The 27,426-nt window shown below is 36.6% G+C and overlaps 7 protein-coding genes across 8 annotated transcripts; 4 read left to right on the top strand and 3 right to left on the bottom strand.

Moving 5' to 3' along the window:
• The first annotated feature begins 589 nt into the window (after positions 1-589).
• Positions 590-3,556, top strand: LOC105976667 (P-loop containing nucleoside triphosphate hydrolases superfamily protein). The gene is made up of 8 exons (XM_013001922.2): positions 590-952; positions 1,355-1,459; positions 1,881-1,958; positions 2,121-2,262; positions 2,366-2,436; positions 2,610-2,706; positions 2,867-3,090; positions 3,171-3,556. The coding sequence occupies exons 1-8, from the start codon at positions 782-784 to the stop codon at positions 3,423-3,425; spliced, it is 1,143 nt and encodes a 380-aa protein (XP_012857376.2). The 5' UTR covers positions 590-781; the 3' UTR covers positions 3,426-3,556.
• LOC105976666 (thioredoxin reductase NTRC) lies at positions 3,445-6,720 on the bottom strand. Its single transcript, XM_013001921.2, has 10 exons — positions 6,317-6,720; positions 5,834-6,041; positions 5,624-5,729; positions 5,276-5,541; positions 4,808-5,087; positions 4,602-4,709; positions 4,409-4,495; positions 4,208-4,312; positions 3,965-4,095; positions 3,445-3,721 (listed from the first exon to the last, which is right to left on the bottom strand). The coding sequence occupies exons 1-10, from the start codon at positions 6,537-6,539 to the stop codon at positions 3,661-3,663; spliced, it is 1,575 nt and encodes a 524-aa protein (XP_012857375.2). The 5' UTR covers positions 6,540-6,720; the 3' UTR covers positions 3,445-3,660.
• Positions 6,721-7,167: 447 nt separating this feature from the next.
• Positions 7,168-14,035, bottom strand: LOC105976503 (villin-3-like). Its single transcript, XM_088825365.1, has 23 exons — positions 13,565-14,035; positions 12,888-13,008; positions 12,665-12,764; positions 12,477-12,545; positions 12,161-12,397; positions 11,887-12,064; positions 11,653-11,785; positions 11,332-11,491; positions 11,107-11,257; positions 10,937-11,037; positions 10,586-10,744; positions 10,322-10,390; positions 10,173-10,241; positions 9,950-10,087; positions 9,693-9,821; positions 9,347-9,494; positions 9,220-9,230; positions 8,990-9,130; positions 8,776-8,901; positions 8,450-8,512; positions 8,093-8,348; positions 7,740-7,975; positions 7,168-7,642 (listed from the first exon to the last, which is right to left on the bottom strand). The coding sequence occupies exons 2-23, from the start codon at positions 12,941-12,943 to the stop codon at positions 7,529-7,531; spliced, it is 2,844 nt and encodes a 947-aa protein (XP_088681491.1). The 5' UTR covers positions 12,944-13,008; positions 13,565-14,035; the 3' UTR covers positions 7,168-7,528.
• A 424-nt stretch (positions 14,036-14,459) lies between these two features.
• On the bottom strand, positions 14,460-17,073 carry LOC105976703 (uncharacterized). Its single transcript, XM_088825367.1, has 5 exons — positions 16,871-17,073; positions 16,696-16,787; positions 16,350-16,613; positions 16,153-16,250; positions 14,460-14,700 (listed from the first exon to the last, which is right to left on the bottom strand). Exons 3-5 carry the CDS (start codon positions 16,500-16,502, stop codon positions 14,583-14,585), a joined length of 369 nt encoding a protein of 122 aa, XP_088681493.1. The 5' UTR covers positions 16,503-16,613; positions 16,696-16,787; positions 16,871-17,073; the 3' UTR covers positions 14,460-14,582.
• Positions 17,074-18,134: 1,061 nt separating this feature from the next.
• On the top strand, positions 18,135-20,721 carry LOC105976701 (3'-5'-exoribonuclease family protein). Of its 2 annotated transcripts, none has more exons than XM_088825366.1 (9): positions 18,135-18,262; positions 18,597-18,772; positions 18,883-18,932; positions 19,012-19,081; positions 19,169-19,274; positions 19,456-19,522; positions 19,638-19,713; positions 19,997-20,298; positions 20,417-20,721. In XM_088825366.1, the coding sequence occupies exons 2-9, from the start codon at positions 18,613-18,615 to the stop codon at positions 20,498-20,500; spliced, it is 915 nt and encodes a 304-aa protein (XP_088681492.1). In that variant the 5' UTR covers positions 18,135-18,262; positions 18,597-18,612; the 3' UTR covers positions 20,501-20,721. The 2 variants fall into 2 exon arrangements, with proteins under 2 accessions (XP_088681492.1, XP_012857415.2); XM_013001961.2 differs by having other exon boundaries at positions 18,141-18,261; positions 18,573-18,772.
• A 1,446-nt stretch (positions 20,722-22,167) lies between these two features.
• On the top strand, positions 22,168-24,763 carry LOC105976702 (uncharacterized). The gene is made up of 5 exons (XM_013001964.2): positions 22,168-22,320; positions 22,437-22,611; positions 23,662-24,005; positions 24,283-24,349; positions 24,508-24,763. Exons 1-5 carry the CDS (start codon positions 22,229-22,231, stop codon positions 24,517-24,519), a joined length of 690 nt encoding a protein of 229 aa, XP_012857418.2. The 5' UTR covers positions 22,168-22,228; the 3' UTR covers positions 24,520-24,763.
• Positions 24,764-24,852: 89 nt separating this feature from the next.
• On the top strand, positions 24,853-25,629 carry LOC105976502 (pectinesterase inhibitor). The gene has a single exon (XM_013001738.2). It carries the CDS (start codon positions 24,992-24,994, stop codon positions 25,517-25,519), a length of 528 nt encoding a protein of 175 aa, XP_012857192.2. The 5' UTR covers positions 24,853-24,991; the 3' UTR covers positions 25,520-25,629.
• Positions 25,630-27,426: the final 1,797 nt, after the last annotated feature.

Here is a 27,426-nt window from a genome sequence, read left to right as displayed (position 1 = left end):
CATTTTTACCCTTGCAGTGTCAAATTTAGTGTAATCTTCTAGATTATGTGGAATATTCTTCAGTTCGTATTTGTTCTACCCCGTTCGAGTTCCACATTTTGAAACAAGATAATCATAAGATGTGTCTCTTGGCTTGTAAACGTCAGATTATGGTACATCAGAAACTACATTTTTGCACAAAACGAGTCCAAACTAGAGTACATTCCACGGAATCTAAAATATTATGTTGAATTTGACATCATAAAGGTGGATGTGTAAGAAGAGGAAAATTTATTGTTATTACCCCTCAAGTTTGCAATGATTTCACATTTTGTCTCTCATGTTTCAATAATTTGACATTTTTTGTCATTTTCGTCAATTTACCCTTAGTCCGTCAGTTACGGTAGTGATATACACATGTTTGATTGCATTAGCTTTAACAGAAAATTGACGGAAATGACTAAAAATATTGAATTTTTGAAACATGAGGACCAAATGTGATTTTTGTGAACATGGGGGACCAAATGTGCAATCAATTCAAACTTAAGGGGGTGAAAACTGTATTTTACCCGTAAAAATACTTAGAGTTGAGAGGGATGATTGTAATTAGTCAAACATAAGGGGTGTTTTCATAATTTAACTTTACGACCGTAATTTACCCTTTAATATTCGAACAAAAATGGGATGAAAAATTAGAACAGGGTTTAACGCAGCAGCAAAATTCCTCACTGCAAGAAGGGTTTAAGCTTTTTCAATCCTAATTACACACAATCCACATACAGATTTTGAGAGTAAAGAGAAAATGGGGACGATGAAAAGGATGGTGAAGAAAGGATCTTTAATTAGTGAAATGGGGATCGTCAAAGGCGGCGGCAACATAAACTGGTTCCCCGGCCACATGGCGGCTGCCACTCGGGCAATCCGCGACCGCCTCAAAGTCTCCGACCTCGTCGTCGAAGTTCGCGACGCCCGTGTAAGAATCGCCGGAGGTTTACATTGTTTTGTGGTTTCAATTTTTGCATCAAGCTTACTAAGTGTTTGATTATATGTTGCAGTGAGTGAGCTTAGTCTAACATGAGTGATTGTTACAATCATTGAATCATATTTTAGTCTTTTTCGGTTGTCAATTTTCGAAGTTGATTTCATGTAGAGCTTGAATGAGTGTTGAAGCTTTATTTGTTATGTTAACAAAGTTGTCACAAATAATATTTGTGATAATTAATCTTGAATCATGATTTACATGTTCCTTCTTTCAAGCCTTTGTTATCGGACTAAACGAATAGGGTGTTCGACTAAATTAATTCATACATTGTAGAGACACAGTTCGACCAATTTTTTTTTTGTTTTCTTATTTTTATTTGGCAACATTTTGTAGATACCATTGTCGTCTGCAAACCAAGAGTTGCAGACTATGCTGGCAGGAAAAAGGCGGGTCATTGCTCTCAATAAGAAAGATTTGGCAAACCCCAACATCATGCATGTAATTTTTTTTACCACATATGTATCTATCTGTTTGTTTACTTACTAATGACTTTTAATTTCATTGTCCAAGATTTAATTTCCTCTTATTAGTAGTTAGATTCGGGAGTCATTTCGTAAACAAACTATGTTAGTATGCCAGATTCATTAGGGCAGAAGGGGAAAAAAAATTAGCATTTAAATTCTAAGGGGTTCGTTTTACTAAAAAATACATACTGGCCTTGTGGAATGTTTGGGGTTTAACCGGCTGCATTGGTTTTGAAAATGAAGTTTCTAAATTTTCTTCACTTGCTGGAAATTACTTGATTTATTAACCTCCTTAGTTCTTGTTAACGTCCGAAGATCTGTGCTTTTAAAACCATACTTGCTTGATTAGTTCTTTTGATTCGAGAATGAGATCTCTGTTTATTCATGTTGTGCAGAGATGGATTCGCTATTTTGATTCATGCAAGCAAGATTGTCTTTCAATAAACGCACACAGCAAAAGTTCTGTTAAAAAGGTTGGTTGGACCATCTAAATATTTCGAGATTGAACAATTCATTTGGTGTAAATATTACAATAGTATGTCCACAAGTTCTTGTCGACTCTATTTACTTTTTCAAGCTCATTATCTTAATTTTTTCTTCCAAGATTGTTCTGACTTTTCATTGATGTTTCAAAGCTTCTCGATCTTGTGGAGTACAAACTGAAAGAGGTTATCTCAAGGCAGCCCACTCTCATAGTCATGGTGGTTGGTGTTCCAAATGTCGGCAAATCGGCTCTAATTAATTCCATCCATCAATTAGCATCAATTCGATTTCCAAGTGAGATTCTAATTTTCGGTATCGTTTTTCGGTTGGCTCTTACGTTGTGAAGTTGTTAGTATTCAATCTCTGCACTGCGATTATGGTCTTAGTTCTATCTTAGTGCAGGGGAGGAATAAACGAGCCACAGTGGGACCCTTACCTGGAGTCACTCAAGATATTGCTGGATTCAAGGTAAATAAATATGATTTTCCCCCAAAAAAGAAAAGAAACGATGGGAAATGATTTTTTTGGTTTAATAAATAACTCTTTGAAGTTACAAGATAATATGTGGTTTCATTTCGGTTTGTCTAAAAATTGTTATTGAAAATGTTAACATGCTAATTGATAGAAAACATCTGATATAGATTGCACATCAACCTAGTATATACGTTTTGGATACACCGGGAGTATTGGTTCCAAGTATTCCAGACATAGAAACCGGGTTAAAGCTAGCCGCTGCAGGTTTGTATATATTTTTCGATTCTATATTATCCTTTTTACTTCTCTTTTTGTCTTGGTTTTTAACCTTTAAGGTACCCAAAGAAATCTAGCATTCATGTTTAGATCCAATTCTTTTATTTATTACCATGTTAAGGTTGATTTTCGATACATTTTTGTGCAGGTTCTGTTAAGGATTCTGTAGTAGGTGAAGAAAGAATTGCACAGTACTTACTTGCAGTTTTGAACTCACGGGGCACTCCTCTACATTGGAGGCGCTCTATGAGTAGAGAAACCGAAGATACTAATCATCTCGATTTTGAAGACAAACCCACCTTTAGTCTTAAAGATCTTTTGCCGAAAAAGAATAAACCTCCTATTAATAAATCTAATATTCACTACATTGAGGTAATAGCTCTCCGAAAATGACAAAAAAAATATTTTATTTTTTCCAATTTTTTATATTTTTTTTCCAATTAAATGCGCAGGATATAGTAAGTAATGTTCAAGGGGCACTTTGTGGGACTTTGTCTGAATTCAACGGAAACATTGAAGATGAAAGTGAGTTGGGGAGCCTTATAGAACAGCAGTTTGAAGCACTGCAAAAAGCACTAAAGATACCACATAGAGCTTCCGAGGCTCGTACTATGATATCTAAGAAGTTTCTTACACTTTTCAGAATGGGCAAACTAGGTCCATTTATCCTTGATGACGTTCCTAATGATAATGAATCTGTTATCTGAAACCTTGTACACCACATTATTACAAAAAAAAAAAAAACTTTATTATCGATCATAGTCGTATGTAACACTTGGTCACATGTACTCAGATGTAGAACATGTCAAATTTGGTTCTAATTTTTTTCATCTTTTAAGATTTTTTGTGAATGTACAATATGAAATTGGTGATCGAAAATGACACACATAGGGTATCAAAATTGAACTGCAAATAATATCATGGCGAAAACAGATCACTCTCTCATTTGTTTGAGTCGATGAATTCTCTGTACTCTTTCTTCATTTTGACTCCTGACATTGTCCTGCAAATATATATTAAATATAAATCATGGGTGTTAATGAATAGAATCGAGATGAATGCATGTTTGTTCAAGCTTATTTGAATTTTTATCGAGCATTAAAAGTTATGTTTGAGCTTGGTTTGATAAGAAATCGAGCTCCAATAGCTTGATTTGTATACATATTTTATCCAAATAAAAAATTAAAAAAATCGAAACTTGATAATTTACCGAAAGAAAATATGTGTTCACTTAAAAGTAACCAACCTGAGCATTTCTTTATTCTTGAAGAACTGTACACAAGGTGTCCCCATAATTCCGGCAGCCTCGGCAATCTCAGGATCTTCCTCAATGTCTACCTCAACAAAGTGTACATTCTGGTCGTACTCATCTATTACCTGCCGTGTACAAATATTCTCTTTCAGACCAAATATTTTCATACGTACCGTAATCCACTGTTTTCAGATACATAAAGCTGAACTTTTCAAGGGTGTGCGTGATATAAGATACCTTGCTAAGGATCGGTTTCAAAGTCCTACAAGGACCGCACGTGGGCGACGTATATAATATACATATGAGTCTCGGACTTTCATGGTACAACTTCCTTAGCGCATACTGCATCAGAGAAAAATCAGTCGGTGAAAAAATAACGGGTAACTTGCTCCAACGAGCACAGTAGATTATAATTTCTCGATTTGAGAAATGACGTACCTGCCCTCTGTGCTTTGTGAGAGTGATATCAAAACCTTCGTGTACATCTTTGTCGGTAAGCTCTTTCTTAACCTCTTCAGTAGCAGGCTGATACATTCAGATAGATATAGAGAAACAAAAGAACTCTTCATCAGAATTCGAGTTTACAATAAGCACGAAACAAGAAAGCAATTAGTGTAAAAAATTTACATGCCTGATGAAATTCAATCAACAGATTTCTGCTCGTAAGATATCTTTCAACCGATAATGCTGCTACACATCCCGATCCAGCTGCAGTTATGGCTTGCCTCCATTCATGATCCTGTTAAAAGACACATAATTCTCAGACAGATTAAAAAAAAAAAAAAACATGAATAGTGTAACTTTTCAGATGAGTTCAGTCTGTAATAAATTATTTACCTGAACATCTCCAGCAGCAAATACACCCTCAACCGAAGTGTTTGCAGAGCCCTCCTCGACCAAAACATAGCCCGAGGAATCGAGGTCAACTTGTCCTTCCAACAGTTGACTATTCGGAGAATGTCCTATCCCGTAGAACAAGCCTTTTACTTCAATAACCGATTCCTGTTTAGTATCGAGATTTCTGACCGAAATGCCTGACATCTGCCCCTTTGTGTTGCTGACAACATCCACCACTTCGGTATTGAAATGGACTGTAACGTTCGGATTGTTGAAAACTCTGAAACATTCGCCATAATCAACCTGTTAAACAGACATTACAAGGAGTTGAAACCTTAAAAAACATCATTCGTTAACCATTTCATTTATTCGACTCGAAAATGACAGCCATGCAAGATGATAATCAAGACAAGTTTCTCTTTCTTGTGAAGTTGAAACCTTAAAAAAGACAATTGTTTGTTTACAGACCTGTCTTGCATGGCTTTTGATGCCCTTAGTTGGTCCCTACGGACAAGTAAATGAACATGTCGAGCGTATTTAGTCAAGTACAGTGCTTCCTCTGTAGCTGTGTCACCTCCTCCAACGACAGCTAGGATTTGACGTTTAAACAATGGTGATGCTCCGTCACATATTGCACAAGCACTTATTCCTCTGCTCCAGAATTCATCTTCTCGAGGCAGTTGCAGCCTCTTTGCGGTGGCTCCTGTAGCATATATAATACTGTGGCACTTTACCTGAAAATAGATACAAATACTATATAATATAAATCCACTTATGTAAGTATTGTTTCATTTATGTAAGAAAGTAAAGTATCACCTTACGGTCACTACTTTGCACGGTAAAAGGTCTGTTTTTAACATCGACGAATTCTACATCTTCTTGAAATAACTCTGCTCCCCAACGCTCAGCTTGTCGTCGCATTCTGGTGGAATAAAAATATATACAGTCCAAATTATGATCTTAAGTTATATAATAAGCAACTTACGAAAAATATCGGAAAAGAAATTTAGAAAAAAATTCAAACACCTATCCATTAAGTCTGGACCAGTTATTCCATCCGGAAAACCGGGGAAGTTCTCGACTTCAGTAGTGGTCATCAATTGACCTCCTGGAACACCACCTACTTGATATCCCTCGAACACTACAGGCTTTAAGTTCGCTCGAGCCGCATATATTGCTGCTGTGTACCCTGCCGGTCCCGATCCTATAATTACCACATTCTCGATTTCGCGAGCTGGAAAAACATAAAAATAAATCAATTAATTAGACGGTGACCGTTAGAAGTAACAAGTTCACGGTAAACCACGAATGCTTTCGTTAACGAGCAAATGAAACATAGACAAATCCAAGCAAAGAGTTCAAACCATTTTATCTTCACAAGAACTTAATTTGTGTTCATTTCCCAAAACTTCTTTTACTTATAGGCTATAGCACTATTTGATTTCATTGGGGAATTTACACAAACAGTATATATACACAGTGAGAGCCAAAAGGAGCAGAACAAAAGACCTGAAGAACTAGGCTGCTCATCTGTGGAAGCCGCGGCGGCGGCGGCGGCTACGCGTAACGATGAACCGGACAACCGGCGGAGTGCGTACACATTTGAAACACCGGGTGCGGCGAACCGGGCGGGTTGCCGGCGATTCGACCCGTTTTTGAGGAAGAAAATACTGTCGCGAACGGAAAAAGGAGCGTTGGAGAGAGAAGAAGGTGTGGCCATTGCGGAGAGCATTGCTCGGCGAGTTCCGGGTCGGAGCCGGGACCCGAATCGGGATCCGATAGAGATGGTTTGTTATCTTGGGGTGTGGAGTGGCAGAAGTGATGACCATTGGTTTCGGACACTACGATATCTTTTGATACACAAAAGCTGGTCCAAAATAAAACACATGTGGAATTTGTGTACATATTTTTTTCCACTTTCTTTTTTTTTTTATTTTCTTTTTATAATATATATAAATACTTTTGTTATTAATGTATTTATATATTATATATATTTTATAATATAAGGGCTTAGTTATGGCCCAAATGATCTACTACGTTATAGCCCAAACCATAAATTTGTAGATGGGCCCAATTAAAAATTACCACCCATAAGAACCAAAAAAAGAAATTAAAGTAAATACATGCCTAATAAATAGTTGTGTGATTAAAAGGATGTACATAGTAAATAAATGTCTAAGTGATGAATTTGACACGAAAAAAAGAAAAAGAAACTCGACGAATTCGAGCTGCTCGAACAAAATGAACTCGAGCTCGGCTCGTTCACAACCCTACTTCTGAGTAAACAAATCGTAGTATTTTCTGATAATCAATTGTGTAAAACAGTAACCAATACACACCACTTGTTCAAACGCACAAGATTTCGAAAGATCAAATCTTACATCATACAATTCATATCAAACAAATTTATCTACATTAATTCCTTAACAAATACAAATGCAATACATTACACAACACCCTTTTACTCAAATAAAAAAAATATAAAAAATCTACAAAGAGACGAATTAAAAATAGGATATGATCTTCAATGATCACAAAACAGAGATACATACCAAACCAAATCAAAGAATGTAATCAAGCAGCAATGTCCTCATTAAATTACAAATCAATTGTAGAACACTCTATAGCAATAGTCGAGGACAAGACCGTAAAAAAAACCCATCGAAGAAAAAGATTCGAGAGTGCAGGGAATAGAAAAAGTACTTGTCCACGAGTTCATTTCTAGAAGAGATCGACTTTCTTTTTGTGAATATCCTGCTTCCATTTCGGCATTTTGCAGAAAGCATCTTTTGTCATTCCCAGAACCGACTCGAATTCTTCATCCGATAGATAAGTCTGTGCAATAATATCATTGCAAGTCGTTAGAAATTAGTATCGGTATGAAATTACTGTCTGAAAAAACCGATATTGAAATCAGCTGATAGTAACAAACCTCTCTTCGCTTAAAATCAATCCCGGTGACTGGATTGTCAGATTTAGCCTTTAGCTGGTCATAGCTAAATGTACTGTGATTATTTTCCGAGATATTTTCATCCTGGTCAATGTCTTGCTTTGACTCTGAATCCTCGCCGTTTGTCTCCACAACAGGCTCAACTGTCTCAATTTCCTGAACTTCCAAAACTTCTTTCGGGTTTTCAATCTCGGCAACTTCTTCGCTCTTCCTTGGAGCTACCGAAAAAAGAAAAATTATATTGGTCGAGTATTACTATAGACATCCAAATTCAAATTCGAAAAAGCAGTAAATTTCGGCACCAAACAAATCGGAGCTAGACTAATTGATAGTACCAGGTGGGCTAGCTTCTGCAATCGGGGTTCTATTTGCGCGGGAAGGAGATACTTCGGGTGATGATTTCTTTTCGGCTGTAAGAACAGACGACAAAGCAGCCACTGCAGCTGCTCGTTGCGAGCCCTGACCTGTACCGCTTGGTCTAGACGTTGAAACAGTTCTTGGAGTTGGAGATGAACTAAATGCCGAGTTCAGAGCAGCTAAAGCTGAAGCTCGTTGGGTGGGACCCCCATTATCTGACCCGTTAGACTTCTCCTGATTTGCAGATAGCTTGTAACGTAAGTTAATATAGTTCAAGTAAAAAACGATGTATGCTCTCGAGTATGTAGCATTGCACAAAAATGCAAGATTATTACCTCTACACCATGACCAGTGCCAAAGAGCTGCATCACCTTCTTTTGGAAAGAGTTTCCCTGTGCCTGTTTGGGCAAAATAAAACAACAGCTGTTCAGATGGGGATATATATATATATATATATATATATATATATATATATATATATATATATATATATATATATATATATATATATATAGGGGGGGGGGGGAGGGAGAGAGAGAGAGGAGAGAGAGAGAGAGAGAGAGAGAGAGAGAGAGAGAGAGAGAGAGAGAGAGAGAGAGAGAGAGAGAGAGAGAGAGAGAGAGAGAGATCATAATAACACGAGTAGATGAATATGACATACAATTGCTTTTGCAGGATCCCATGAAAAAAATGCGGTGAAGAAGCAGGGCTCGTTTCCTTCTGCAACTCTGTACAATGGAATATTCGGGGACAATCCATCTAACAAAGCCGCCATCTCCATGTATTTCTGTGATTAGATTTGACTGGTCAAATACTCAATAGAGCAGGTACCGGAAAAATATCTTTAGCACATCGGAATCAAAGTGGACAACTACCTGTCCAATTTCAAAAGCATTTTGTTTCTCTTTAGAGTCCACTGATTGACCAACCCAAACAAACACTTCGGCATGTGTGTCAAGAATCAATGTGTCCTCCGTTAAAAGGTCGTCTTGAGAAAAGTTGTAGATTTCTTCAACCTGCCAATATGAGAGAATATAACATTTTTCTTATAATGCACGGATTGCTAAAATGGAACTTCTTATCTATTTTCGACTCTAGTTCTTACCTCGAATTTTCCTGGAAATTCACGAACAAGCATGTGCAGCAACCGAGGAATAAGTTAGAACAAATTAAAATAACATGGTTAAAAAGGAGAGAAGAGTAAAATAAAAGTTGCATCGGAAGAATTGTACCTTTGTTGAAGGAGAATGCAAATAAGTGTGGATCTCTGACAATCTCCGGAGTTACTTTCTTAGTGGTGTAACTTTGTTTCCCTCCAAGAGCAAACCAAAAGGACGAGCTCTCGGTTCCTTCTTTAGTGTGTTTGATGGTTGATCCTGGCTGAGTTCACCAAGTTTTGGAGATTTAAGTTGACAATAGCAACACAAGGTGTTCTAGAACGGTAATCCGACATGCAATGCAACTGAAGTCGTGATATATATATATATATATATATATATATATATATATATATATATATATATATATATATATATATATATATATATATATATATATATAACCAAAAAAACTGTGTACCTTCAGAAATTCGGCAACTTTGGCTGCTAACTGTTGTTGTTCAACAGTACTTTGACTGCCGTGCCAACTGAAAACTGAAGTTCCAGATTGAAGAAGAAAGCATTCACTTGAATTCAGTGATGCTGCCACCTACGAAGATAACAGGATTTGGTTGAACTTATCAGATTCAATTGACTAAAACACAAACGAAGTTTTCTAGATTGCAGTATTACAAGCAACTTATAACCAAAAATAAAAAAATAAATAAATTAGCATACAGCTTCAACTTGGACAGCTTTATCGTTATGCGAAGAAGTTCCAGAGATGCGAATAAGTGCAACACCATCAGCGGTGTATGTTTCATTGTTCAAACCTTTGTCTGCAATATAGTTTTTGTAACCTGAGCTCGTTCCACCCTAAAAAACACTTCCCAGACTCAGATTTCTTAGTTTAAAACTACTGCATAATAAAATATCGCCATTACAAGTAAAGAAACGGCACCTTAAGGACCACCATAGGCTGAAAGATTGCAACAAACTGAGGTGGCTCTTTCCCTTGAAATATCCAACCCTGAGAATGAAGCATAATTTTTATCTAAACATCGTAATTCTCATTATTTAAAGTGGTAAAACAGTTAGTTATATTACTACCTGAACTGGTTTTCCCTTCAGTGAGTTATACATAGTAGTTGAAAGTCTAGCAGCCGTTTTCTGATCCTCCTAATGATCGAAAAGTCGATTTTATTAGTGGCTATATGAGGAGAAAACATGTACAAATGAATCAAAACATATACCTTTCTATCTCAAGTAAAATGTCCTACGTTTATACAATTGCAGCATTGATATTGAGAACACTTAGAATTTTTTTCTGATTTTCTATCAAGCACGGATTGGTTTCATTATATATCCACGAACCTCAATGCTGTCTTTACCAATCCAACAGCACAAATAGTAGTCTTCCTTCCTTTCATTGTGATTGTATGTGTAGAGCACTATGTAGCAATTCCCACTGTAAAATTTACCGATGTCTTCATCGGGCACTGAAGTTTTAGCACCGCCATTGATAAGCCAAACCTGAAAATGTTAGAGATCAAAGCATTCTGAGGTAAGACAGTGGTATATACCATTAAAACAATTCCTGAGAAACTAAATACACAACGGAAATTAGACCTCGATTTTTCCGCCTCTCCATTCTGAGGTAAGACAGTGGTATATACCATTAAAACAATTCCTAAGAAACTACAAAATACATAACGGAAATTAGACCTCGATTTTCCCGCCTCCTTCAAGCAATGGAGGGACTTCCTCGTTCACCGGAACACTTTTACTAGCTCCTTTTGAGCCTACACCTTGCTGCTTCAGCATAGCTATGATGTTTGCACAACTCACGATTAAAACATTAAATTAAATTAAAAAAAAAAAAAAAAAAAAAGTACCGGCTACTTTTCCCCGTCCCTCTTCAGCAACAGAAGGTGCTGATCCAGCTGGCCAGGAATCAAAGCTGGACTTGAAAGAATGAGTCTCGTAACCTTGAATAAGCCGAGTTATATGTGTTGACTTTGGTCTATTTTGGCTTGCCAAGAAATCCTGAAATATCATTTGAATGTGAGAATTCGTATAGCAAATATTCAGAGTGTAAATATGTGAAGTTAATATTCGACCTCTGTAACTTGAATAGCAGCTTTCCTCTCATCAACTTGAGTTACCCGGCCAACCCAAACAAATACCTCAGCACCACAATCCAATAAAAAACATTTATTATTTTCCAGTGCCGACTTGGAAAGTTCACCATCTACAGTCTTAACTTGACCGTCAATTATACTGCCAAGAAACAAGCCGTTAAGATTAGTTAATGCAGTAACTAATTGAGCAACAGAACAATCACATGAAAATAAGATTAATGATAGTAAACAAATCACCATATTATACACTCTAAGAAGTCAAAATCCAAAAGAAAATAGAATAATATATGAATAAGGTACCTGTAAAGTTGGGGAGAAGTCTTCTCCGGGATGACATCATCTTCTGTAGCAACTCTTTTACCGATTGGAGCGAATCCGCCAAATAGGATCCAGAATTCACCAGAATCCGACTCAGCTTGTAATTTTCCATCATCTGCAAGTGAGGAATAACATTTCAACACAAAAGAACAAAATCAATAATCAATTAAATAGATAAAGTTACGAATAGAGGGGAAAGAAAACAGAGAATCTTACCAACAATTGCCACATCACACTTCCCTTCGTGATACTTTTCCTTTAAAAACTGGATTACTTCTAATGCTTTGGCCCTTTCTTGAATATTGGAGTTTGCACCATTGAACTGATATATCTTGTCTTTCGAGTCAAGAATAAAAACATCATCGTGATTTAATGAGGATCGTGAGAAAGGGACCTGCATGAATTGTAGAGCCAGTTAACCTACATTATGTATGACCACACAGTACACTAGTTTTAAGACAAAACGATAATATTTGGATGCATCACTTACCTGCTTTAATCTCACAACTCGTTTTCCTCTACATATATACAATCGTGTTTCGAACTCTTCTTCTTCGGTTTTCTTAAATCCAGAAGCAACACCACCTTCCAATGGTATAATACATGGTCTAAAATACGACAAGAATTTGTCTGACTCATGCCCTTGTAATTCTCTGTACTGCACAGCACGGCCTCCAAGAATGGCATCGAGTTCAACAGTTTTTATAGCTGCAGTTCCCGCTTCATCCTAAGAATTTTTAGAACATCAAGAAAAATAAAATAATAAATAAATAAAAATTATTTTAAGAAAGAAGGAGAATACAAACCTGGCTAGTATCCTTTCCGAGCCAGAAGTGTATGTCAAAAAGATAAGCTCCTCCCTTTCCAGCACTTGTCTACACAAGGAAAGCATTTTAAGTACAAGTCAGAAAAAAACACGTGCTGATTTGTTGCTCAATCTTCTAAATCAAGATAACAACAGTAAATTGAACCAGCAAATCAAGAAAAAACGAACCTGCAGGATGATATATGAATCCCCGGAGTAGAATTTACCATAATCAGATTTTGGCAAAGGAACCGGTTGGAAGTTCTCAATCCTCCAAATCTCAGTCCCTCTGTACAGGATTAAGTTTTCACAAGAAAATAAAATTTCAAAAGCAACAATAAAATCAAATACGAACAGAATACGAAAATACTAATTTGGTTAATAATTAATCATAGTTCTGTAAGAAGGATACATTCTCTGACCAGCTCCTTGAAAAGCAGGTTCCAGCGTTTTAACTGAGGTAGACATTATGCGATACCCTTCTTGATTCTGAAATTGGAACTAGATCTTTAGCTTCTGTTCCGTAGAATCAACTGCAGAAATGAAACAATAACGAGAAAGATATAAGCACGTATAAAAGTGATCGACAATGCAAGAGAAAACACGTGTTCTCTTGATACAGTTTGAAGCAAATCATGAATCTACCAAAGGAATAACGATTTACTTGATATCTCTAATGATAAAGATATTCAGCTCACTGTCGATTGTCAAATTCAAATACTCGAGTATCGAAAACTTCAAAGCATTTCAAAAACCTCAAAAGCCAACTAAACAAATTCCCAAATGATCAGTATGCCATTTAAGGATCATAAGATAGTATTGCAAATTCGAATTAAGATTCGTGACGAAAAATAACGAATTAAATACGAGTAAAAACACCAAGTGAAGATCATAAGAGTTATATGAATATTACATAGTTTTTAAAAATATTTCTCCCAATCTAACAATAGCTCGGATCAAAAGAAAACAAACTAGTTCAATCAAATTATAATTCCAAACACAGTGAATACAGAGAGACACCAAAATGTATCAAATACCAACAAGAAAAAATAGCCCAATAAAAGAGCTGAAACTCTTCACTGAACAAACCTGTAAGGGATCTCGCTTTCCACACTTGAAGATTTTGATGCGAACCCCTTTTTCAGAAGGAGAAAGTGTGTGTAGAGAGAGAGGGAGGTTTATAGAGAGAGTGAGTTACAGCAAAAGTAGACACACAGAGAAAAAAGATTTAATGTTTTTTTATAATTCGAACATGGAAAAAAGAGGAACGAATTATTGCTGCATGTGTTGTTAGGAATGGAAATTATATACAATTTTTTTTTTTTTTTTTTACTTTTTTACTTGCTGGGGCTTTTGAGATTTTATGCAGACAATTTTTATTTTATTTATAGATTTACAGAATAGTATATACCAAAAAGGAAGAAGAAGGAGACGGGAAAGGAAAGAATGGCATGTAGAGAGAGAAAGAGAGATTGGTTTAGAGAGAGAAATGTGATTGATAGACTGCGACGAGTCGGAGAGAGAGAGTATAAAGATCCGTCGATGGCAGCAGCAGCACCAGCCATGTTGGCCCTTTTTCTTCATTTATTATGCATTTATTATTATTTTTCTCAATGATTTAATTAAAAAACGGTTTCTTTTTCTTATTTATATTTTTCTTTTGGCCAAATGAAATTAAATTAGTTATTTTGGAGAACAAAAAAGTAGATATACGAAAATAAAAAATAATAATAAAAGGAGATTTTAAGACACGGGGTTGGTTTAAGTCATTTTCATTTTCTAATAAATACGTAAATTGGCTTCTAATTTAAGACTGTTTGGTCACTGTTTTCTTAACTTCAAATACAGTTGGGCGTTCCGTACCAGATGAGCTTCTGTCAATTGATCCAAGTTCGAGACCCATTGTCAACAACCGTTAGTGTGATTTACATCTCTCGTATGATTTGCAAGTTATAATATATACGAAATATACAATTTAAGTCGATTGCATGCATCACTCATACTAGATCATTTAATCAAATTTACACTTATTTATTGTCTTCCCTTCCATCATTTTATTTGGGTCAATAATTAAAAACATTAATATTTATTTAATAGTTTTTGCTTTTTATCTAAAATGACTGTTAATGATCAGATAGCATGTGCCTTTTGGTCTGCCGGCTTCTACATTGTGGCCCATACCACCTGTAACATTTATAGCTTTTCTTTCTTTTTCCAATTGCAATCTGAAAAAAAAGAAACCCGATTTTGAGATTATAATTTCCAATCCAATTCTTGAATTTTGCAATTTTCATTCCAATTCTTGAATTTGTAATTTGATAATAACTGAAGCTACCAAATTATGCTATAGGTTGATAATAAAGAAATAGAATTCCGAATCTCACCGCATCCCATCAGAACATCTTCGATTCCGAACAAGTCTTTAACTTCGAAATTTTTAAACGTCGATACTAAATTTCAAATCTGAACCGTACGATTTCCGGTCTACTTTAAGCCCATGTTATCCCACTATTCACATAACAATAACAGCAAAACAAGGCCCTCACTCAAATCTCTTTTACCAGTGCAAGACTTTTAAATAAAGTTCTCCTTTTAAGTCATAATAAAAGTTCCCATTGCAAACAACCCATGTTTTCGTCTCCCTTTTCGGGTGCTCGCTAGTATATCACAGTACGTACTGCTGCAAAAAGTAGCCAGTTCATAGCTCCAACAGATTCTCGCAACAATTAAAGACAATCATAGTTAATATATGCATTGTAGAGCCTATACATATAGGCACAAGAGAGATCTAGAGTTAACAGCGCAGTTAGCAACAATTAATTAACGTAAAAACAAGCATAAATATGAAATTTATACCAAGTGGGATTTAATTAGATAACATCGTACATAGAACGATAGAGAACTTGAGGTCCCCGACGAGATGCCCTATGGCTCTGGTCCTTCACCTACTTATAGTAATTGCATGCTGGCTTGGGGGGTGGGGACGGGCACCCCCACCACCCCACCCCCCAAAACAATTCTTAAAAACCTAATATTTCGTATATAAATTTATTAATTTTCAAGAATTGCAGTATGTTCGGTTTGGCTCCCCCGATGCTGATGAAGCAATCTAGTTAACGGTTGGCATATATATTAATTGACAAATGATGATTGATAAAAAAGGCTGAACTACTAAATAGAAAATCGAGGCTAATGAAGAGCATACTTATCATGGGATAAAGCAAAGATATGAATAAGGATCACCCCGGCCCGAGCCCCACCCCCACCGCCACCCTCGAGTTTCAGTAAATGAACTTTTAATTGCAATAATCAATCACCACCATATCAGAGAAAGAAAACTAGCAAAGGTATTGAACATGATAATTTATCAAACACGAAGGATCATTCGTTTGCAAATAGGGAAGAAAATCGGCACGTGATTATTTAATTAAAATCAGGTTTGGGTGAAAATAAAGCCCCAAAATCAAATCCAAACAAACTTGAATTGCAACTTGGGGAAAAGAATGAACCTGCAAGCTACCAGCATTTCCCATTAATACAGCTCGGTAAATATATATTGTTTGTTTTAATGCCAAGCTTTCCTCTGTTTTCGATATACTTAACGCAGGAATAGAACATAATTTTTATAAGTGATTAAGTAATTATCGGCTGTTTGTTTGGGCGTGTGGAGAACTAACCTTGAATGTTGTTTCAGTTTCAGCACATGATACGATATCCGTGATGTGTACGTTCGTTGAAGAATCTTGGTATATCCATTTCGAAAAGCAATCTGAATCTGCATAAGAGATACAAATATAGGCACATTGAATAGTAATTAAACTGTTTCCCTCATCTGGTGTTTAGTTAAAGTTAAGCAAGTGATTTAGAGCCAAACCTTTTGCACAAACACGAGCGAAAGCACTCGTTTTAGTAGCGTCATTTCTCGTAAGAGTTTTGCACAAACACGTCTTCCCTGAATCATCATACCGTATGGTGGCAATTCGGTTTCTCTACTCGCATCGAAATTCTTCTGTGATTCGTTTTGCATCTCCCCGAAGGATAATTCACCTCCATGCTGCTTGTAAATTTACTAATTATTAGATGAATTCGGTATTATCGTTGCCTCGTTGGTGGAATGCATAATTCATCATCGTTTTGCCTGGTAATGAATCAAAATTCACACTGAAAAATTACCTATTCATGTTTTCTACTAATAATTTCCTTCAATTTCTTCTCGAAACGAGGGTTTAGCTGGATCGCTATTATCAATATGGAACGCTTGCTCTGCGAGCTGATCTGAATTGCAGAAACTAGGGTTTGGTTGCAGACGAATCTGAAATTGGGACCACGACACCAGGAATTCAGATTTAAGCAAGGAAGAAAACACCAAAAGCAGAAATGTATACTGCACGATACCTAGATGAAGAACCACCGGAGAATGCAACAAAAACACTACCGGGGAGGCGAAATCATGGAATTCAAAGTAACGAAGAACCGAGAATTTTCCGAACAAATCAGTCGTGAAGAAGTTGCCGTTGACGGAATATTCTTCTATGTAACAACCGGATTTGCCATTGCCCGACATTTTTTCGCGCTCTCTTCAGTCTTCACTCGTTTCCGGGTAATTGGCACTTTGCACCCTCCAAATACACCCATTTGGCACATTGCACCCTTAAATTGTAAATTTGGCACTTTACACCCTCCAATTAACATTTACTTGGCAAAATGCACCCTCTATCCCCTTCGGTTGAAAATTTAGCTGGAAAAACTATTTGGATGGAAATGAAAAACAATGGTGTCGAAATCTGGAGCCTCGATCACTATTTTGTCATTTCTTTTTGTGGGTCAACACAAAAGGTTATTTGGGTCCAAGACTACTGTTACAATCGTTATCTCTGTCCAGGGAGTTGGAAGGTGCCGAACTTGAAGAGTGGAGACGCCTTCAGCAGTAGAGGTGGTGGTGGTGGTGACGGTGACGGTGGCGGTGGCGGTGGCGTATTTAAAAGAGGAGAAGGTAAAGAACTTGAGGAGGGGAAACAAGCATAGAGTATGAGGAAGAAACAAGCATATTGTGTTCAACTACACAATTTTGAAATTGTAGATGAGAAACATCAATTTCAATATCCGGGTCTCTGATTTTATGCTAATTTTTTTCTTTTTTCTTTTGGTTGTAATAGAAACTCTTGAAAATCTACAGCTGCTTCATTCCAAGAAAATGGATTAAAACTCATAAGAAGAGAGAAGAAGAGAGTGCTCAAAAGAGCTATTGAATACAAAAGAAAAAAATAATAGTATGACATTGAAGTAAAGTGGGAAATATGGGATTGGCCATTGAAAAAGAAAATAGCTACAGAAAAGCATGCCAGAAATTGATAAAGATGTGTTTTTCGATCAATCGGAGGCTAGAAAGTTAATGAGGGTGCATTTTGCCAAGCAAATGCTAATTGGAGGGTGGAAAGTGCCAAATTTGCAATTTAAGGGTGCAATGTGCCAAATGGGTGTATTTGGAGGGTGCAAAGTGCCAATTACCCCTCGTTTCCTGAGAACAAACAGAGAAATTTCCGAGGGTTTTGTGAATCTTAACGGGCCTTATTTTTTTTAATTGGGTAGTCGGGCCCAAATTGGAAGCCCATTACACAGCCGATTCCTGTCAGCCCAATATGTAGAAACAGGCCGATTTTTTCCAGGCACCAAATAGAAGCGACATAGGTTTCGCCTCCGACGCCATTCCCTCCGCCGTAAGCCGCCGTCGCGTTCTCTTCAACCTCGAGGTGGTGAAAGGTGAAGTCTATTTCAGAAATTTAAAGGTATATATTATTTCCAAAGCCTTAATTTTGCAATACATTTTGTGTCTGCTTTCGTTTGGTTATTATGAATAAATAGTATGCCGATTAATCAAATTTCGCATGCTAGCTGAACTGAGATTTCTTGTTCTCTTTCTTTCTGACTGTAATTCTATATTTCTGTGTTCGAGCCTTTTGATTTCTCTTCCATTTGTTGCTTTGGTGTGAGTGTTTGAAATTTTACTAGATTGCACTGATTCTTAAAGCTGAACTCAAGGGTTTTTTATGGTTGCATAATGAACTGTTTTCATCTTCATCTGCTGTTGTTTTCTCAGAATTGTTGCAATTTATATGACTGGATAAAACTGCAAGAAAATGGCTGTTACAACTGGACCAAATGATTTGTCTTCGGAAATGGAGGTCGATGCTTTTAGACGACTTTTCCCTCTGCGCTTTCACGAGCGTCACCTTCTTGAATCGTTAAGGCCTGATGGCCGCCCCCTTGGAAGAGCTAGAGACACCACACTTATGCTCGGTTAGTCGGTCATTTATCTTCATACCCTTTTGACCATATTGCCCTCTCGTTCATGTACTATTACCCGAACGCCGTACACTTTCTAACAAAACCAACCTCTCGAAATCTAGGAGCTGTTGCATCTGCTAATGGATCAGCGATGGCAAAGATAGGTTCCACTGTAAGCGTTTGTATTTGTCGTTGGAAATTAATTTTAAGTCCTCTTTATGCGCTAATTGGAAGTTCTGTATCGTGCTCAGACCATGTTAGCTGCGATTAAAATGGAAGTCATGACTCCAACTGCAGAGGCACCTGATGAAGGATGCATAGGTTAAATTTATTTTGTTACATTTCAATTTTTTTTTCGTTTTTTTTTTCTCCCTTCTAGTGCTTCTCATTGATACTCGTTTGTTCCAGCCATTGAATTCCACATGCCTCCGATATGTTCTCCACTGGTTCGCCCTGGCAGGCCAGCAGAGGTAGCTCCAGTTATATCGAAGCAATTATCTGACACCATTTTGAGGCAAGGGATCATTCGACACTGTTTTGATATCAATAATTTTTTTCTTTTAAATAATAATTAATAGCTTCTTTTATGCTCTGCACTAAATAACTGATGAACTGCAGTTGGGGACCTGGGGTATCGTTAGTAAAACAAAAGGGTTATAAAAAATATATTGACTCCATGTTTACACATCATGCAGCTCGGGCATGATTGATCTTAAAGAATTATGCTTAGTCGGTGGTAAAGCTGCATGGATGGCATATCTGGTAATAAATTCAAAATTCCACTTGTCCATACGGACATAAGTTAGAATCGATGCCTCTAGTGCATGAATCAACTATCATGACCAATCATTATAGAATACATATATGACTCTTGCAGGACATATACTGTCTGGATGCTGATGGTGCCCTTTTTGACGCAGCACTGCTTTCTGCAGTGGCAGCCTTCTCGCACTGTAAGTTGTATAATGGATTTTCTCGTTTTATTCGTTTTAGTGTCTTGATTTTGAATTTTCGAACTATTATGGCCAAAAGATTTGCATGTGGTTCTTTGAATGATGCTTGATCCTTTGAATGTGGTTCGTTATATCTCAATTCTCGATTCACCAAAGTTGGAGACTTAGTTTTTTCACACCTGAAAAAGTTTATCATATGCTACAACAGTTCAAAGTGAAATATTTAGTTCACCATATTCTTTGATGTTATTAGCTACAGCTCATAAGTTTGATTTTTTCGCAGTGCAAATTCCGATTGTATCTCTGAACGATGACGGTAGAATTGTTATTATATCTGAGGACAACAATGGTGGAGCGATGAAAGAAAAAGAGCCAGTAAATAAAGAGAAGATAAAGCTCAAGTTGAAAAGTGTACCATTCTCCTTAACATGCGTGCTACACAAGAAGTATATTCTGGCAGATCCAACTTCCGAGGAAGAGTCCATTATGGAAACATTTCTGACTGTGGTACTCGATTCGTCTTTTCAGCTTGTCTCTCTTAATAAACCAGGTGGACCAGGTCTCACAAATTCATCGGCTATCCAGGTAATTTCACCTCCAATTTTTTATTTTTTTTCACTTCTTGACATCATTAAATGTAACTATATAAAATAGATGATATTAACGAGCAGCTACTTATCAGAAATGTGTTCCCTGCGTGCAGGATTGTGTAGCATTAACGAGACAACGAGTGAAAGAACTTCAAAAGATTCTGCATGAAGCAATCTCTGATATGGAAGTTGACTGAAAAAGTTTCACGGAACTCTATTAATTCGTAGATTTACTTCTTTGGTGTATCTTTCTCATTGTACGTCTAGAACAGGATTTGAAATGCACAACGATTTTGGAATATGTTCATAGAACTGCTTTGTTTGTGCAAATTTTATTGCTCGATTTTGTAGCTTCGTCTCATATTTTATACATATGCTGTAAAACATTGGCCAATTAGTGCAAGATTTGATTTATATTCGTTTTGGAGCATCGATGAACTTGTTGTATGATAGTTTGCTAAAAAAATTGAATCATTGAGTTTTTGTTTGCTAATAAAATTAACATGGAGAGTATTTTAATAATTAGTTAAAATAGTGTACCGAATGCTATAAACCCAAAGTTTTTAACCCTGTGAAATTTCAGAGGCGATATATAATTTATAAAATTAAAATATGCAAAAATTGAGGGTTTGAAAGTGCTATAATTTTTTTTTGATGGTGCAAAGTGCCAAAACTATATTTCAAGGGTGCAAAATGAAATTCAGCCAAAAATGAAAAGGGGTAATATGCTAGAGGTCCCTAGTTGGAAGCATTATTAGATGTGGAATACAACCTTAATATTTTTTTATGAACTAAATCTTTTTTAGAAAAATAAATATGAGTCACATCCTCAATTTTTCTTTTATCCATAATTTACCCTTAACCTAAATCCATAAATTCTAAATTCTAAAGTCACGTTTCTCTCAGATTTATTTTTCTTTTTTCTTCCGTCTCTCAATCTTTCGCTCTCTCCGTCTCTCAATATCTCTCTCTTTGTCTCGTCTATTTCTCTCGCTCTCTCTCTCTCGATCTTTATCTCTCTATTTTTTAATATCGCTATCTCTCTCAATCTCTTTCGTTCTCCACCACTCCAATCCACTATTGAGGGGGCGGTGGTTATGGCGGTGGAGACGGCGGCTATGGTGGTTTAAGGTCAGATCTATGATGGAAGGCGCGACGACGATGTTGGGCATGGATGATGGCGTGATGGCGGCGCTCGGTGATGGTGGTGGTGGTGGATGGTGGATGGTGGTGGATCGAGGAGCGGATCTAGGATTTGGTGGGAAAAATTTAAAAAAAATCGATTTGGATGTCTATGGGTGTCTATGGGTCTGGCGGCTAGGGTTTGTAGAACGAGTTAGAGTTTCAAGATGTTTTAGGGTTTCAAGATGTCTATGGGTGACTACGGATTACTACGGTTTTCTATGGGTTTCTGAAGATGTGTACGACCGAAAAAATTAAAAAAAGTTCATAATTTTCACTTTATGTAGAATAAAAGGGGAAAAAATAGATTTTTATATAATGATAAAATACGAAAAAAAAAAACATGTTCCACGTAAAAAAAAATGTTAGATGGACACTTAAAAATGTTAAATAGTATCATAGTTCATCATAGTATATTTACAATTTGGTGTAATTTCGAATTTGTGTGTGAAGGGGCATTTTTGGAATGAATTTAATAAAGGATGTGAAGCAAATTTTAGTTAGACTTGTCATTTAGTTCTAATAAAATTTGTCACCATGGACTTATATCTTAAGACCCCAAATGAAAAATAGAAAATAAGTACCAAAATAAAGGGGCTTCATATTATTCATGGGCGGGCCCACACGAGAAGAACTAACTACGATGAACAAACCGTTAATACTTAATACATAAGAATTAAGAACCATAATTCGACTGAAATTTTTCAAATCTGAAACAAGCCCGCCAATTTCAAATAAAAAAAATGTTTTCAAAAACTGTGGAGGCATCATTTCCTTCAAACCTCGAACGCACCGTCGCCTCCGCCCTGCTCCTCCTATCATCTTCTCCTTCCAAGTAAGAGTTTCACCACTAACGCAGCTATATAATTTATCTGTTTTTTTTCAGTATAGTTGTAATTGATTTCTCTTCGTGAACTACGTAAATTTACTTTTTCATTTTGTGTACACCAGAGTGAGAAGCGATGATAGCTGCAGTCCGGAAAGCCTCGAGAGTTCTGGATTTTCCGTTTCGAAATCGAGCGGCGGATCGTCGATCGCGGAGGTGACTATTGATGATGAATCGTCGTGCGCTAAGCAGCTGACGGTGGTCGCGTTTGTTCCTGAATTTCACGAGCTGAAGCTCAAGGTGATCCGTCGATCTCTTTTTATTTGGATTTTGCAGAGATAGATCTGAATTATGATCGAGTCTCTAAATCCGAATCTGCTAATTGTTTTGTGATTTGAACCATCTTCTTCGTATTTTGGTTTTGTACCATATGCTGTGAAATTTTACGTGACTGTTGTTTGTCTTCTATGGTAATTGAGATTCAAGTGGTACTCTGTGTGTGTGTGTGTGTGTGTGTGTGTGTGTGTGTGTGTGTGTGTGTGTGTGTGTGTGTGTGTGTGTGTGAGCTTGAATTTAAGGTGATTGGCCGATCCTCTTTCTACTTTAGTTAATAGTATAGCTATGGACGGATTTAACTGCTATTCTCGTTCTCTGTGGATTAAATCAACTTGAATTTACTGAGAATTTGTGGATCCATGTTTGTTATAGTATGATTGAAGAACAGTTGAACCAGTGGTTTGAGATTTATGTCTAAACTCATGGTGTATTTCTAAGTTATTATCTAAGCGCAGGTGAACTGGTCTCTCAAATTTTTGAAATTCTAATTTTCCAATATCCGTGTATTTTACTCGACTCGTTCGAGCTGTTGAGATCGCCTGTTATTTGAAGTCCATATCATGCCAAATTTTTGCATTTAAACTTCGTTCAGTTATGAGTTATATTTTATTCGAACGAAATCTATAGACTGAGGGATCAATTTGAGTATTTTCAGATTAAGTTGGCTTGTTTTTGCTGCTTAAGTTTCAACTTGCTTCGTATGTAGAACAATCAATGTTTCTATAACAAAATCTCTGGCCTATTTCTAAAGTTTTACTGTGTTGATGTTGACAAATTCCGTAATCTACATTTACAAAATACTTATTACATTGCAGAGGTATTGTCCTGCATTTACTATTTACTACACATTGAATTTGAACACCGATTCATCCTGTCCCTATTTGATTGCAATCTCAACATTCAACTAAACAATCTTACTTACAATTAGTATCAGTTTTATATCTCGCGTTCATGCTATATATCTCCAAAGAAATGACTTCATTTATTTTCCAAAATCACTATTCAAACTCTCAGATAGTGCGAAAGAAACGCTCGAAAAGTATCTGGATATCGAGTAGCAAGAAACCGAAAACCAGCAAGCCAGAACCCACTACTTCCGCTCTATCATCTTCATCATCCGACAGTGTTTCGGAAATAACCACCACAGGGGCTTCGTCTTGCTTGTCCAGCAGCTCCAGTGCCCAAAGCTACAGCAGTGAAACCAGTGCTGCAGATAAGCTGAGTAAGGCAGCCATACCTGGTCACATGGGCCACAGAGCTACAGCCATTCTCAAAATTCTATCTAATGGAACCGCTTCCGAAGTGAAGATTCGTCACTTGCTCGGTGACAGCCCTTCCACTAGCAAAGCCTTGAGAATGTAAGTACTGGTGTTTGCAAGATTCTATATTAAAATTCATGCATGTTCTGTAATAGGAAAGGTACTTCGTTAACAGAAAAATTGAGCCAGTATTTATTCTTTAGATGTTTATTAACTTCTTTTTTTTTTTTCCGTGGGAGCTAGCTATATAATATATACTATATACTAAGTTTGAATCGAAGAGCCTATACTAGAACTTGTGGACATGAAAATCTTGCTTCAGATATTACACCGAGTACTATTACAGTACACTGACAAAAAACCTGGTAATGGACAGGTTGCTAAAGTCGCATGAGGTGAAGAGATTCGGTGCTGGAGGGCGTACCGATCCTTATATTTACATGGTAATAATGCTAAACCATAAATTCGATTCACCGAGCATGATACGAACATTACACAGACCTGCAAATTGTAATATGGCTCTGAAGTCTATATTCATATTATGAAGTACTTGTGAGCTGATATAAGTAATGATTTGATTTGCCTTGTTTTGATTTTGCAGAGAGCATCTTAACTTACACGTACCGAGTTATATGTTCAGTCCCAGGATAAGGAGAAGGGAACCACTTGGGTCGGATTATTATTACCAAAAGGTTAGTGCATAAAATACGAATATTTCCATATATAGTTATACATGTATATCATTCTTGTGATGGTGTTATATATCGAAGTAAATAATTTGTAGTCGGGACATTTTTCTTTACTCGTAACGGTGGACTTGAAATTCTGATATGGTGTAGTAGCAGAATTATGTGCGAGACTCGGCGTTTTGTTTCGATTAAATTTGGTGATAGTGATTAAGTTCGATAAGAGTCATGTAATCTAATTAAGTCAATTTTCAATAAAAGCTCATGTCACTAAAAGAAAAAATTCTTAAGACACATTAAAGTGTAATTTCCTTTTCTTTTTCCCTGCTTTCAATCATCCAAACCAAACATTTCTCTTATAAAGCAACTGAGTTTCTACGAACCCATAAAATTACAAGAATGGCCTCATCTTCGATTTCTCCCCCCTCGTTTATTCTTCTCCTTTTATACACTCTGTTATTTGCATTGCCAAGTACAAGCTACCCTTTACAAAACATTTGCAGACATGCCAAGAATCGAATTTTCTGCTTCAAACTTTTAGGGCCTCATCCTAATGCAAGTTTGCAAGAACTTAACCAAATAGTGATAGATACAACGATTTCAAGCGTCACAAAAACGGCCTCCAAGATTCAATCCCTTTTGTCCAAAACCGAAGATCCGAATCTAAAGATAGTTTATATGCTTTGTTCGAATTATTACAGTGCTGCATTGAGCGCCCTCAATGCAGGAAAAGATAAGCTAAAATCGGGCGAGTATGATGACTTGAATGGTGCAGCGAGTACTGTTTCGAGAGATGCTTCTTCATGCCAGCAGATATTTACTATTGTACCCTCTCAGCCTATTCCTATTGCAAGTGATAATAATGATCTTGATCTTCTTAGTAATGTCTTTGCTGTTGTTTCGAGGCTTCTTTCGGGTTCTATTTAAATGCATAGACTAAAAATAAATGGCTAAAAAATTTATTTACACCTCCAATTTATTGTTCGTCTGCATTCACCATCCCACAATTCTTTATATCAACCATGGCTTACAAAATATCCAAGAAAAAAAAATTATAAAAAAAAATCCAAGAATTGAACAAAAAAATAAAACAATAAAGAATATTCTAAACAAACTAACAATGGTAAATAAATATTCTTAATGAAGATTTACATCCTAACGGAGAGATTTACTTTCTAATAGTTTACGCGATATTTATTTATTGAGCTAATTGCACATAACCCCCTGTGTAATTTCTAATTGCCAAAAACACCATCGTATTAAATAAATTAGCAAGAACCCCCCTATGTTATTTTCTACGAAGCATACTGCCCCTTATTTTGGTTTCTACAGTTGACTTAGACGAAATGACAAAATTACCCTTCCTTAAATATAAAACAAAACACAACCAAAAAAAATTGAAAATAAAATCCCAAAAAAGAAAATAAATAAAAAAGAAAAAGGAGAGAGATTCATCTCCCCCACACCACCCACACCGTCTCCTGCTCTCCCCCCAACCTAAAACCAAACAACTCTCTATTGAAAATTTGAAATGGTACATCCGCCGCCGCACACGAGGCAAAACCACCGTTTACGAGTAACTGAAATCGTCTCCGACGATGCGCGTGGATATGGGTGTCGAAGGGAGGTTGTAATGGCGGCGGCCGTGGTGGAGGGGGTTACGGTGGTGACTGTGGCTACTCTTCCTGCGGTGGTGGCGGTTCTGTTTAGTAATTTTGTGATCAAGTTTTCAGTTTCCGTTTTTTGGTTGGTTTCCATGGCTACTCTATGTTTTTATCGTTTGTTTTGAAGTTGTCCATGTGCAAATAGTTTTTACAGAGTTCAAGTATTTACATCTCCTGAAGAAAAAAAATTGGGTTAATTTGGAGAAGATGGCTTTTCTGGAAGTGCTAAGGACTTAATTGAAAAGTTTAGAAAACTTCATTTGGGGCTTAATTTTTCTGGGGTGAATTTGTAATTTCTGAATTTTATAATTGAAAGGATATTTTGGTCTTTCTAAGGTAAAAAATACACACACAGGCGCAAAATCCGCGCGTATAACACACGATAAGCTGTCAAGGTTCTTACTGCCTTTGACTAATTTTCATAGGGGGTTTTTTGCCAATTTATTTAACACAAGGGTTTTTTCGCCAATTCGAGATTACACAAGGGTGGTTTTTGCAAAAATCCCTTTATTTATTATATTCATGTAAAAACAATCTAATTAATTCAACCTTCCAAAAATCCAAATCGAAATCTAATTTCTTTTTCTTCTTTATTCATCACCCCACCATTCATTCATTATATAAAGCAACCAAAAATCGAAAGCAAAAAATAAATAAAAAATAAAAAATGGCATCATCATCTACACTTTCTCAACTAATTATTTTCCTCATAATATTATTCTCCACAAATTTATTATTTGCAATACCAGCCACAAGTTACCCTATCGAAAACATCTGCAGGCAGACGAAAAACCCGGATTCCTGCTACAAGCTTCTAACTCCCCATGCAAACGCAAATCTGCAAGAAATCGGCCGAATAGTTATCGAAACCACCTCCGCGAAATTCACACTAACAGGTGCTTTGATCGAATCTTATCGTACCCAAACAAAGGATCCGAATCTGAAAACGGTATATACTCTTTGCGTCAACTACTACAGATCTGCGCTGGTCGAAATAAACGGAGCAAGAGATAAGCTGAAAACGGGCCAATTTGGTGGCGTGAATGCCGCTGCAAATACGGTTTCGAGGGATTCTTCTGCATGCATCGGGACTTTTGCTACTAATGCACCTAATAAGTCTATTCCTATTGCGAAAGAAACGAGTGATGTTGATTATATTAGTAGTGTTTT

Source organism: Erythranthe guttata, chromosome 11 (genome assembly GCF_056151865.1).
Source record: "Erythranthe guttata isolate IM_541 chromosome 11, IM_541, whole genome shotgun sequence".
Classification (NCBI taxonomy): domain Eukaryota; kingdom Viridiplantae; phylum Streptophyta; class Magnoliopsida; order Lamiales; family Phrymaceae; genus Erythranthe; species Erythranthe guttata.
This window is presented reverse-complemented; position numbering and strand designations above follow the sequence as displayed.

Bases quoted from the DNA above. Each gene is read 5' to 3' on its own strand.
- LOC105976667 (XM_013001922.2), top strand. From the start codon at position 782: ATGGGGACGATGAAAAGGATGGTGAAGAAAGGATCTTTAATTAGTGAA. The intron at 2,437-2,609 runs GTAAATAAATAT...CATCTGATATAG, and splicing joins AAGATATTGCTGGATTCAAG to ATTGCACATCAACCTAGTAT. The intron at 2,707-2,866 runs GTTTGTATATAT...ATTTTTGTGCAG, and splicing joins GTTAAAGCTAGCCGCTGCAG to GTTCTGTTAAGGATTCTGTA.
- LOC105976666 (XM_013001921.2), bottom strand. From the start codon at position 6,539: ATGCTCTCCGCAATGGCCACACCTTCTTCTCTCTCCAACGCTCCTTTT. The intron at 5,542-5,623 runs GTGATACTTTAC...ATCTATTTTCAG, and splicing joins TGCAAAGTAGTGACCGTAAG to GTAAAGTGCCACAGTATTAT. The intron at 5,088-5,275 runs GTCTGTAAACAA...CGAATGTTTCAG, and splicing joins TCAAAAGCCATGCAAGACAG to AGTTTTCAACAATCCGAACG.
- LOC105976503 (XM_088825365.1), bottom strand. From the start codon at position 12,943: ATGTCTACCTCAGTTAAAACGCTGGAACCTGCTTTTCAAGGAGCTGGT. The intron at 11,786-11,886 runs GTAAGATTCTCT...CCTCACTTGCAG, and splicing joins GTGTGATGTGGCAATTGTTG to ATGATGGAAAATTACAAGCT. The intron at 8,902-8,989 runs GTAGTTGTCCAC...ATCTAATCACAG, and splicing joins ATGCTTTTGAAATTGGACAG to AAATACATGGAGATGGCGGC.
- LOC105976703 (XM_088825367.1), bottom strand. From the start codon at position 16,502: ATGCAAAACGAATCACAGAAGAATTTCGATGCGAGTAGAGAAACCGAA. The intron at 16,251-16,349 runs GTTTGGCTCTAA...TCTCTTATGCAG, and splicing joins CGCTCGTGTTTGTGCAAAAG to ATTCAGATTGCTTTTCGAAA. The intron at 14,701-16,152 runs GTTAGTTCTCCA...CTTTTTTTTCAG, and splicing joins AAACTGAAACAACATTCAAG to ATTGCAATTGGAAAAAGAAA.
- LOC105976701 (XM_088825366.1), top strand. From the start codon at position 18,613: ATGGCTGTTACAACTGGACCAAATGATTTGTCTTCGGAAATGGAGGTC. The intron at 18,933-19,011 runs GTAAGCGTTTGT...TATCGTGCTCAG, and splicing joins TGGCAAAGATAGGTTCCACT to ACCATGTTAGCTGCGATTAA. The intron at 20,299-20,416 runs GTAATTTCACCT...CCCTGCGTGCAG, and splicing joins CAAATTCATCGGCTATCCAG to GATTGTGTAGCATTAACGAG.
- LOC105976702 (XM_013001964.2), top strand. From the start codon at position 22,229: ATGTTTTCAAAAACTGTGGAGGCATCATTTCCTTCAAACCTCGAACGC. The intron at 22,612-23,661 runs GTGATCCGTCGA...TCAAACTCTCAG, and splicing joins TTCACGAGCTGAAGCTCAAG to ATAGTGCGAAAGAAACGCTC. The intron at 24,006-24,282 runs GTAAGTACTGGT...GGTAATGGACAG, and splicing joins ACTAGCAAAGCCTTGAGAAT to GTTGCTAAAGTCGCATGAGG.
- LOC105976502 (XM_013001738.2), top strand. From the start codon at position 24,992: ATGGCCTCATCTTCGATTTCTCCCCCCTCGTTTATTCTTCTCCTTTTA.